Source organism: Austrofundulus limnaeus, unplaced genomic scaffold (genome assembly GCF_001266775.1).
Source record: "Austrofundulus limnaeus strain Quisiro unplaced genomic scaffold, Austrofundulus_limnaeus-1.0 Scaffold2, whole genome shotgun sequence".
Lineage (NCBI taxonomy): Eukaryota > Metazoa > Chordata > Actinopteri > Cyprinodontiformes > Rivulidae > Austrofundulus > Austrofundulus limnaeus.
Window position 1 is genome coordinate 2,044,210 of NW_013952404.1, and position 11,895 is coordinate 2,056,104.

The window sequence follows — 11,895 nt, forward strand, 5'->3', positions numbered from 1 at the left end:
TATGCCTCATATTAATCAGATTGCATAAAAACCTTAGTGGCTTTAAGCCTCATATTAACCAGATTGCATAAAAAAACCTTGGTGGCTTTATGCCTCATATTAAGCAGCTGACAGTCTAAAGCCATTCTATGGGATGGAGAASCTACTAGGCGGCACAGTCGGGACAGTCTGAAGCCATTCTWTGGGACTGATAACGACTAATAACGTCCATTTAATGGATGATAACAYCMGAAGAGGGTGATTTCTGTCTCAGCTAACAGAGATTATATTGCCTTACYTTTCTTAGGACTTTCTGGGAGCGTGGTAGTTGTCTTGCTTTCAGGGCCCTCATTATCAGGAGTTACATCCTGTTGTTCTAGACTTTGGTTCTGGCTTGTTTCAGCCTTGTCTAAGTCTGTCTGACTGGACAAAGCTTTTTTATAGTTGTTGCAACTTGTCTGAGTTATATCATCGCTCCTCTTTTTTGTTGGAGATGAAACAGGTAAGCGGCTCTTTGATGCAGAAGCAGCATTGTTCTCCAGATGGTTCAGCTGCTGTTTTTTGACGTCAGCACTTTCCCTGTCAGCCGTTTGCAAGTTTCTCTGCTCGYGCTCCCTTACCGTGTCGTTCACAAGGTTTACAGACTTGAAGTTCTCGCTTGACTTTTCCCTTGTGAGTTTTATTCCTGTCCTGTAGACGGTTTTTGTCGGAGAAACAATTCCCGAAGCAGACCTCCCAACTTTAGTGTCCTCCAAACTCGATTTCCTGACAGGTTTGGGTGGCGGTTTTACAGGTTCTTTGGATCTAGGTTGTTTTTGCAGTTTTGAAATAACTGCTGACCCTGAAACATCAGGCAAAGAGGTTTTATCAGGAGTCACTGGAGATTTCGGTTCACTTTCAGATGCTGACCTTTTAGGGATTTTAGACTTTGCACCTGTTACATTTGAGACACTACAGATGCTTTGATCTTTTAGTACTGGAATCACAGTTTTCTCACTACTATGCTCCCTTTGTGGTGGATGATCAGTGGAAGTTTCCATTTTTGTGACCTCTATGAACCCTTTAGCTTTTCTTGTGACATTCTTGACCCTACTTCCCGCTGCAGTGGATGAGGGCTTTGTTCCATGTTCTGCGGTATGCTGACTTTCTGTTGCTCCTTTAACCCCTCGTTTAGAGGGACCTTGACTTTTTACGCCTGATTCCACAGCTTGCACCTTTGTTTTGTTCATGTCTGAAGGAGAAGCGGTTTCTCCAAAGTCAGAGGCCTCAGAGTCTGTTTTCTCTTTAACTATAGGTTCAGGAGTAATGGTAACAAACTGTGAGGTCTCTTCTCTTGTTGTGGATTCAACACTGTTGTCTTTGGTTTCAGTATCATTGTTGTCTTCAAGGCTTGTTACCCTGTCAGAGGAAAAGYAGAGAGTAGAAAGCACAAAGTTGTGTTAACTTACAGTATATATTAAAAATTACTARATCATACATTCTCATATTGCAAAAATAAATACCTAGCCTACAGTTCATACATCCAGGGCRTATCTTTGCACTTAACTGCTTAAGAAATATGAAACTGGGGCCAGGAAAAGCAAACAAGAAACGTCTATCTGGTTCTGTTTAAACATAACAAACACATTCTAATGCTTTAAGTTAAAGCAATGCTAAACTGAGTTATCTGCTKGTTTCAGATTCGTCTTATTTTTGTCTTCTGTCAATGACTTCTCCARATTTAGCATTTTCAACTGAGTACAGATAATAGCAGAAGACCCCTCCCATCCGCATAACAGGCTTATCCCTTTGTTATATACAAGGGTTTTCAAACCTTATCCTCAGGGCCCAACATCCTACGTTTTACATGCTTCTTTGCTCAAACACACCTGATTCAAATAGTGAAACCCCTATTCAATATTTTATACTTKTCATATCATTTAAAATAAAAAGCAGAAAGTTTTTCTAGTAACCATGACACTATTTATCAGTTGTGAGATTGTTAAAAAAAACTAAGAAATGAAATGACACCAGCGGTCAGGGTTTAGAGTATGTGTCAAATACAAGGCCCACGGGTGACTCCCGTGTGGCCCGCCAGGGTGGGGTACCCCCCTCCAAATATATATATATATATATAATATTTTACGTAGCATGAAATTTGTTTCTTTTATCAATGGTAAACTTTAAATTTATGATTAAATGCAACAAAATAAATTTAATAAAAATAAATGAAATAAAAATAAATTTAATAAAATCCTGTCCCTGAAGCTGTTGACTTTAAGCAACTGAACAATTTAGTTGGATAGTACAGTATTAATGTCTGAAAATAAGCTGCTTAAAGTCAGCATCAACCATAAACTAAATAATATTTCTGTATTTATTTCAGATTTCATCAGTCGTACACTTAGTTCTTAACATGAAACGTCAAAGTTCATTAAAGTGGCCCCTCGAGGGCCACCATAACTTTCATGTGGCCCTGGGTGAAAATCATCATCATCATCATCGTTTATTTATAAAGCACAATAAAAACCAAAGTGCTGTACAGGAGCATAAAATAAAAACAATGAACAAAGTACAGTAATAAAATGAACAATAAAATCAAACAAAACAGCAAAGGCTGGCCTAATGATCCTGCTCTTCAGACTCAAATGCCTGTTTAAACAGATGAGTTTTTAACAGAGACTTAAACTCATTTAGAGACCCAGCAGACCTCACAGACAGTGGGAGATTGTTCCAGAGAAAATGAGTTTGATACCCCTGGTTTAGAGGATTGCATTAAAGGAGGATATTATATAAAATCAACTTTTGTGAGCTTCATGTTACAATGTAACTCATCATCAATTACATACCCAGCATACAGTGTTTGGCTCATTCATGCATGTTTGAGAAATCCTTGAATTTCAGTTTTTTTAAACTGAGATCACAGATTTATTGAAAGATGACAGCTGACTGTTGCAGGTAACGTACTGACTTCATATCTTTTCTTCACTCAACAAAATGCTAACTATCATTTCATTTAAAAAAAAATCACAAAAAGATCAGATCTGAGTTCCCTCAAAGATAAAACCTCAAACAGACAAAAAACCATTCATGTGTGCCGCTTTAGACTGCAGAAAGTCAGGCTGTAAATACCAGACAGTAGACAGTTACAATCCCGGAAGCAAACTTTTCACAATGGCCACATCCAAGTCATACATATTTTATGTTTTTACCTCTTCTTGTTCAGACATGACCACCTTTAGCTGGGAGGGAACAATTGCTCAAAAGTTTTAACAGTTCACTGTGTAAACTTTATTTTGCAACAAAAACTGTCAAATACTAAATAAACTATTTTTTATTTTCTTTTTTGAACTATATGTTTATGTTAATCTAATATATAATTTCTCATTTTTTTATCACAATAATCATTTTGGTGATGAATACAGTATACAATATTTTAAATTAAAAGTAATGATGCTCTATTTTTATGGGATTGTTTGCATGGTCGTATTAATTTTAGGTGTTTTCTTAAAGTATGTTTTACAAAATGCAAAATGTTGCCAACTGCCTTCTGTAAATGAATATTTCAGTGCCTMCCAACCAGTTCAGTCCATTGTTCTCCTCTGGTACAAAGAAACATGGGAACACAGGGCTCAGGTTGCATTCAGGCTAAATTCTCCTCAGCTCCCTGCTTTCTGGTTCTCCCAGGATCAAAGAGACTGTTAAACCACAGAAAGTAAAAACAGACCCGGTACTCACAGYTTCAGCTCTGCTGGGTTTGAGGGCTCAGGAGTCGACTCTCTGATGTATTCCTCGCCTCCTTCCAAACTCAGCGCAGGGTTAATAAACACCCTCTGGGCAAAAACTTTGTTCTTCGAAGGTGGATTCACAGTCGTGTGCGTCACACGAGCTTCGCTCTGTGTGCTTTTCTCCTGAAGTGAACCCGGTGTTGAGATKATGCCAGTGGTGGGCTCTGCCGGCTGCGGTGAAATTGTCTGGAACTCCTCTGAAGTCGCTGCCAAGACTGACTCTGGCAAGCTGCCACTGGTTAATAAACTCTCTGATGGGGCAAAGGGGCTCTCTTCCTGTGATACTGAATCATCCTCAGGTATTACAGTCACAGGTATWGCCAGGACAGGCGGCGAGTCGGCTCTTAGCTCCTCCTCTTGTTTCAGTCGTTCTCCCTCCCCCTCCTGCTCCTCTCCCAGGTACGTTTCCACCCAGATGGCTCTGTGGACTTGGACAGGAGAATCCGCTCTTGGCATTTTCTGCATCTCAGGTGAAGGGCTCCACGTCGCTGCTGCAGTTTTCTCAGACAGGCTGTCGGTGGATATCCCGACCCCCGCGTCTTGTCTTTCTGTTTCCGGAGCGTGCGTTTCCTGCTGAGTTGTGATGCCGTGTAACGTGGCTGACCGAGAGCCCAAAGTTATTCCCYTTAAAGCCGTGCGATGTCCCCTTTCTCCAACACTCACCTCAGTTTTCTTTGATGCTAAGCTTATACAGGTCAAGTTMGGAGACTTCGGAGTCTCTGCTACATTAACAGACATTGGCATTGTTGGGCTAAGAACGTTTTCCTCGCTGGAATTCGGCATGTTTTCATTCAAATTAACCTGCAGCCTCTTGCTAACTTCCTCCACCACTGATTTTGCAAAGTCTAAATCTGAGTATGGATTAACGACTGGCTGAGTGTCAGATTCAAGMTCCACAGCGGTGCTTGTTGCTTTCCCAGAGTTCCCTTCATCTCCAGCTGTGCTGACCCGGCACACGTGCACTTCCCTCACGCTGCTCCTGCCGCTGCTGTGGCTGTCTGCAAATGGAAGATCCAGGTCATCGGTCTTCAGAGAGACCACGCTGGAGGCGCTGGGGCTGGAGGTCCGACTCAGAGAGTCGCCACTCTCGGCTCTGGATTTCATACAAAGTGACCCTATCAGCTCGTCATCTTTTTGAGAATTAATCTGAGTCTTTGGCTCATCCTCCTGCTGGGATGAGTGGAAACGGGGAGAAATAGGAGATGTTGGTGAACTTGAACTGGTGGAGATGGTTGATTGTTGCTTTTTGCCACTCTTTTTCCTTTGGAAGAGGCTGGTGAAGCGGTCCAACATTCCCTTTCCCTCCGCGTTCTGAAAGAGGACAAAGTGAAGACATAAAGATGATTAATCATTTAAAACTCTAGTGGATTGTTCCTTTCAAGCTGTAAATCTTTAACTATGGAATAAAAGTTGTGTTTTAAAGGGATCCCTGATTAGTTGTAACATTAGACTTCATTTGATAAACATATATTTTAACTGTAAAATAAAGACTGTAAAAATACTGTAGGCTGTTTAGTTTTGTAAATTTTTAAAAGTACATTTTAACACGGACGGGGCCATTTTATTTACACACAAAGCATTCTGGGTAAATGATGATGTGGGTAGGTCCTTGGTGCGAGGCTGCTAGCGATCTATATCCACCCTGAAGGTTAATCTTGGACAATATCTGATGATCGACTCTTTTAAATGAAACCAGAGAGCGTTGACAGAGAGGAGAAGGTAGRAATGACTCAGCCTGGAACTGAAAATATRGATGGAGGACAACAGAGCTGCTTCATGGAAGAAGAACCCCAGCTTAACCTGTTAGCCTTTGTGCTAGCACTGACGCTATATTGCCTTATATGTATTAGCTCGGTGCTAGTGCGGCAAACAAGCTAAACTGTTGTCTTCCATCCATATTTTCAGTTACAGGCTGAGTCATTTCTACCTTCTCCTCTCTGTCAACGCTCTCTGGTTTCATTTAAAAGAGTCGATCATCAGATATTGTCCAAGATTAACCTTCAGGGTGGATATAGCTCGCTGGCAGCCTCACACCGATGACCTATTCGCGTCATATTTTGCCCAGAATGCTTTGCGTGTAAATAAAATGGCCCCGTACGTGTAATATATTTTTAAACTTTTAGTTTAAAAATGATAAAAACTGAACATCCTACAGTATTTTACAGTCTTTATTTTACAGTTAAAATAYATGTTTATTAAATAAAGTCTAATGTTACAACTAATCATGGATCCCTTTAACAATATTTTGTATATTTTACCTTTTTTATTGTTTAATACCCTGAAGAAAAGCTATTTTTACTGAAGAAAAGGAAAATGTAGCATCTTACAGTGCTGGAAGAGATGAATAGACACTCCTGTAYAGTAGGAAAACATCAAGCTGAATGACTTACCAGACAAATTAAAAACTTCGTCAGCTCAAAGTTCATTTATTACCTCTAAATGCAAAACAACAGCAACTAGAGGAAGCTGAATTTAAAGGCTTGTACTGTAGATCAAATTAGGAAATACAAATATTTCCTAAATGTTAGTGTCAAATACTGAACTAGAGCTCAGTGTAAATTAACAGCAGCGACTGTATGACTTTGTTATATTAAATGAACTAATTCAAGTGTTATAAAACACAAACTCACTGCTTTAATGCACGAGTTACAAAATCTGGATCATGATGTCACAAAATACAGACATGTTTAGACACGAAATATGGAACACAAAAGAAGAACAGAGCAGACAAAGTCAAAACCAGCAACAGTTTTGTTCCTGGATTCAAGAAGTTATTTTTCAGTTTCTTTTCAAAATTCTAAAAAAAAAAATAATAATCAGATTGAGTAAACTCATTGTCACAAAAAGTCTTGTTAAGTTTTCACAAGACATTTTCTATCTACAGCTTGCCAGATTTGGAAGTGGCTATCTGTAAATAATCACTTTCTTGAAGCGTTTGTCTGATTTGAAGGCATTTCTATTTGACTCATACCTAATCCAAAAGTCCATATGGTAAAATAATGCGAAGAGCTTTTAAAATCCTGCAGCATTAGGGTGTGGCAATCCCTGCAGAGCACAACTGCACCCTTCCTCGTTCAAAAACTCCTCACAGTAATAGGCCATCTGTTATCTACTGAGCTGACATGAAAGAATTTGGTTTCATTATTGGTAGAGTCATTAAACTGGTCATTTAGATAAGACATAGCCAGTAAAACGGGTCAAAGGTGAAACAAACCAAAGCTGAAGGAGGAAGTAAATCTCTACACAGTTCAGCCAGACTCAATTCTAACTGACCTGAGAGTTAAATGTCAATATAACCAGCTTTTTTTTTTCATAAAACACCTCAATGAAACCTTGTTTCAGCTTACTTACATGCAGCCAAACGTACATATTTTCACTGAGCAAACAGAAGCTACAGTCTGCCGTCGGATTTTCAAGTTCTTTTGGAAAAGGTCTCATTTTTACTATGAAGTCAAAGCTGGGATACTTTACCTCCAGTTTGTTCTGAGAAATCCACAAATCCACCAGATGAAAAAAARAGTTTAAAAAACAATGGTTTAATGGATGTATTCCTCTATCTTTAATGGTTACCTGTAGTCTTTTAGGTATTAGTCCTCCAAGCGTTCACCTTATGTTTACTCACAGCAGTGACTAATGTTAGGTAGGTGGAGGTATTGAGCCACATCTGTGAGCTTTTCGCTCCACTTCCTTATCTGTCAGCTAAAGCTCTGCTTCACGCTCTGATATGAGATGATAATAATAAAAAATAATAAACTGTAACAGATTTGATTCTAAAATCACCTAATGTTGTCATTATGTTGTGTATAAAAAATAAATCTAACAAACTAGCAGAAAAATTGTATTACTTACATTATTTCTATTTGTTGTAAAACAGATTTTTTTTAATATCTGAAAATTGTCAAACTTGTGGTAAAAAACTAAGCGTTTCTTCCAAAGTATCGTCGACACAAATRAAAACAAGAAAACTGGTCTGACAGGTTTGATATAAAGTCCACAGGGTAAAGACACTCTATACGGTTATTTTGCACCTGGTCTTGGAGGATAAACACACCAAAGGTCTGACTTTGGTCACCTCGAACAAACTAACCTGTTTACAGCTTGAATAGAAAAACAGTTTGGAAATATGACAAATCAGCAGGAGCTGTTTGACATCTTTCGAGTGAATATAGATCATATTTTGGGCATTAATTCAAAACTTTCAAATTATTCTGAGCAGTCGCTTGTGGTTATTAATGTATGACTGATAATTTCATGTAAACATTAGGATTTATGTTTAATAAAACATATCTAAAGTTGTGCTGCTTTAGGAAAAAGGAGTCTTGTTATCAGCTATTGTAGAATCTAATATTAGCTGATGTTTAAATTGATTTATTTCCTGTTTCCTGTTAGGTTAATCATGCTTTTTTGTTCCCTTGTGTTGTATCACTGCATTTCTCAGCTGATTTTGTTTTCAGGTTTCTGTTTACACATCATCACATCTGACCTGCTGCCTCCCTCTGCGTATCGTTCCAGGGTTTTTGTTGCCTTTTGTCACGATCCCGTCTCAGTTTGCATTGTTTGTGTTAAAGTCAAAGGTTTGAGCTCGCTCCGTTTTTCACCAACTGCACTTTCTTTCAGGAGTTCTTGACCTTGTGTTTTGCTTAATTACAAGTTATGTAAAAATTTCATCCACCTGCCTCAGGGGCCTTGTTTCCATTTGAATCCTCACACTGAGGTGTGTTTAAGTGCATTATCTTGGTGGAAGATGAATCACTCTTTAAAAAGATGTATACGAGGGTGAAACCAGATAATAAATGAGTCAAAAAAGTGTAGGTGTCCAACTATACAGAAGCAAAACATGCCTATAGACAGTATTTGTCACCACACAACTTAAACTCTTAACATTTAAACCCATTTATTCATTTAATATGCCAGGTGGTTTATCATTCCATCCACTTAATGCAGCAGACTGAGGTTCAAGCCTCAATCTGTGGCTCTTTGCTTCAAGTCATCCTCCTTCAAAGTGSTTTAAAAGACAGTAATGCTCAGGAGCCTTTCTGGGTGTATGTTCTCCCTGTGCATGCATGGGTTTTCTCCAGGCACTCCAGTTGTCTCCAGATGTCATAACTCTAAATTACCACTTGGTGTGATTGAGAGTGTGACTGGTTGTCGTTAATGACGGACTTGTGATCTGTCCAGGGTGCRACCCGCCTCTCACACAKTGACTGCTGGGAGATGGGCACCAGAAAAAAAAGGTAGGTAAAGAAAATCGATGGATAATTCCCTCAATCCAACACTGAAAAAAAGCATCCAATCTAAATATTGCTGCCAATACTTTACTCTAATGAGATCCAATTTTGTCATTCTGCCTTTAAAACACTTCTTTGTGAGTTTTGCATAGTGTTCTAGTTTATTAGATTTATATTTTAATGAAGCTCACAGTTTGTGTTTCTTTACATCTTTTGTTTTAGCACGCATTGTGCTGCTGCAGTGATTCACAGAGGGTTAATGATCCTCAGCAATTAAATGCATTGAATTAAACCACTAAAAAAGACAGTGATTCACTTTCATTCAATTCTCAGGCATTGATAAACAAAAATGGGTTCCAGCCATGTAATCTTATTAAAAAATAAAGCACAAGAAAATTCAAGTTTTGCTTTACAAGATCTTTTTAAAAGTTTTTTTCCTCAATTTTAAAAACCCTCAACACYGATCTATACATCAAACATGCCCATAAACCTTTAACACAAACTGTTTTTAGCAACCTGTTTTAGACACTTGAGTGAACTGAAGACTTTTGCACATTACTCTATCCATTAATAAGTCAACAATCTATATTCAGCTGTGTGAATCAAGAATTCTAGCAACAGCAGCAAATGAACTGTCTGCCAGAGAGAAGCACTGACCCTCACCCAGTTGCTGCAAGACCTATCCTTGCCTAATTCAAACAAAAGCTTCAGTTTTTGTGATACAAACACAGACGCTGAACACGAAACCCACCTTGAAAAGCTTAGAGGGGGACCTGGGGTTGCTCGGCTGACTCATGTCGAAGTTGATCATGGAGGAGTACTCGGGGTGAGAGTCCCAGTCGGATTCTGGCTGGAAGCTGCACTCTGTGGAAACGCTCATCTGGTCGTAACTCCTGGTGGAAGCAGGCAGGAAACAAAACAGGCAGCGGGTGAGGAGGCGGGAAGCAGAGGATGTTATGTCACTGRCTTTTGTTTCCCCTTTCATTGTGCAACACTTATCTTTATTTAGTTTCAGGTTTGCACGTTAAAGCTTAACATCGTGACAGTTTTATTACTTGATGTGACTTTTCTTCAGATTTTAATGTTTAGCTCAAAAACTGTCACAGATAGCCTGTCCGGATGTTGTAATATTCCTTAAAAACAACAAACACGTTGACTCCTACGCCAGCTTCGCGTGCAATTAAATCTCAGGTGATGACAGCTCTAACTCTAATGCTTTCATAACACATTAGTGGCAAGATGAAAACACACATAGTGAAGACAGAAATGAAAACACTCATGATTCCCCAGCACRTGATGAGTAATTAGAGAGCTGCAGAGGTTTCTAGTGCTTATGTGTGGCATTAGGAGATACGTCTATTTTAGGGAGGGGCTTTTCTGCAGCTAAGGCCAGTGTTTACAAACAGATCACACCCAGTCTGAAAAACCTAACAGTCATTTTATCTGTTTACAACTGCATAGAAGATCAATTTGCATAATTTAGTGCAAAAATAGTCTGCAATAGAAGAAATGAAATTATCAAGAAGTACAAATGTGAATTTATGTCCTTGAAAAAGTGAATTATATTCAAATATCAACATATTTTAAAAGAAATAAAAGGTGAAAGACTTYTTGACAATTATTTTACATGAAAGTGGCAGCATGTTTGCACAATCACCAGATGCATAGTTGCAGTACTGAGTTTGACCACAAGGTGGCAGAGCTTGATTACTTTATCTTAAGTGCACTGGCGGAAACCCAATAMAAGTTAGAAATTACAAATTTCATTAGAATTAAAGCAAAACACTAAAAAAACAACAAGGATAAATAATGAAATTTATCAAAGCTGTTGCATGCTGTGAAGACAAATTTAAGAAATTCTGTTGAGTGGAGATGCTGCAAATTGCTTAAAGACGACTGATTATGTTTGCAATTTTTTTTTCGTCTGATGATCCCCTACAGCCTTTAGTTTTACTTGCTACAACAGATTTACTAAATTAGGTTCCGTACTGGTAAAAAAAATAAATATGTAGATGGGTACATTATTGATTTGTCAAGTACTTATTTGAAAGTCAAAAAATCAAAAATAAAATGAAAATAAAATTGGACAAGTTCTTTTTCTGTTGGAAAAAAAATGTATTTTCTCCAAGAGACATCTTCAGTCTGAGGAGTTGCAGGTAAACTAAGTAGGTTTTTTTTTTCAACTTAAACTTTTTCAACTTTTCAACATTTTTTTATAGATACATTGGGGCATCTTATTTGGAAAGTTTCCTTTTTATTTGTTATTTGTCTTTTTTTTAGACGTGACAAAGCAAAACAAAATAAACAAACTAGACATGGGTTTTTACGATGTAAAAACAAGTGTGCATTGCCATGTAGCATGTGATTGCAGCATGGCTTTGCCTGCACCATTGGACTTGCAAAATGAACTTTGACCAAGTTCAAATGTGTTTGCTATACCAGCTTGTGCCTGTCACATCAGCAGGTGTTTGTAATTAAGGTAACTGTGTGACAATATGAAGTTTGAAGAGATAGATTTTTTGTTTAAGTTGCGTTAGCTGGGTTTTGAACCCTGATCTCCCTCATGAAAGTCCATGACATAGACCATTAGACCAATGGAGCTGTGGCAGAATGTGGTGGCAGGGGTTGGTTTGTATGTGTGCAGAAAGAGGCCACATTGCCAATACAATTATTGACATTAAACTGCATAATATTACAACAATAGAGCAGTATTAAGACAATGATATAGTAAAACATCAAAATACAATCATATTAGTATTGTAAACACTGAACTATTGAGATTAAATATTAAAAAACTATGGTGCAGTACCAAGTTCATTACAGCTGGGGGCCATAGACCATAGCTCAAAACCCCCCGAAACACCCCCCAAAACAGAAATCAAAGTGTCAAAAAAAGGACTCAGTAATGAGTAGCTCCACCA

At 38.3% G+C, this 11,895-nt stretch overlaps 1 protein-coding gene across 3 annotated transcripts in view; it reads right to left on the reverse strand.

The window, feature by feature from the left end:
- The window catches only part of crybg1a (crystallin beta-gamma domain containing 1a), a 46,450-nt gene that overhangs the window by 19,590 nt on the left and 14,965 nt on the right, over positions 1–11,895 (reverse strand). For all 3 annotated transcript variants that reach the window (XM_014010364.1, XM_014010358.1, XM_014010373.1), the window contains exons 2-4: positions 9,726–9,867; positions 3,697–5,057; positions 278–1,377 (exon numbers count right to left, since the gene is read on the reverse strand). In XM_014010364.1, the coding sequence (XP_013865818.1) occupies positions 278–1,377; positions 3,697–5,057; positions 9,726–9,867 (2,603 nt within the window). The remainder of the gene's footprint in view (positions 1–277; positions 1,378–3,696; positions 5,058–9,725; positions 9,868–11,895) is intronic.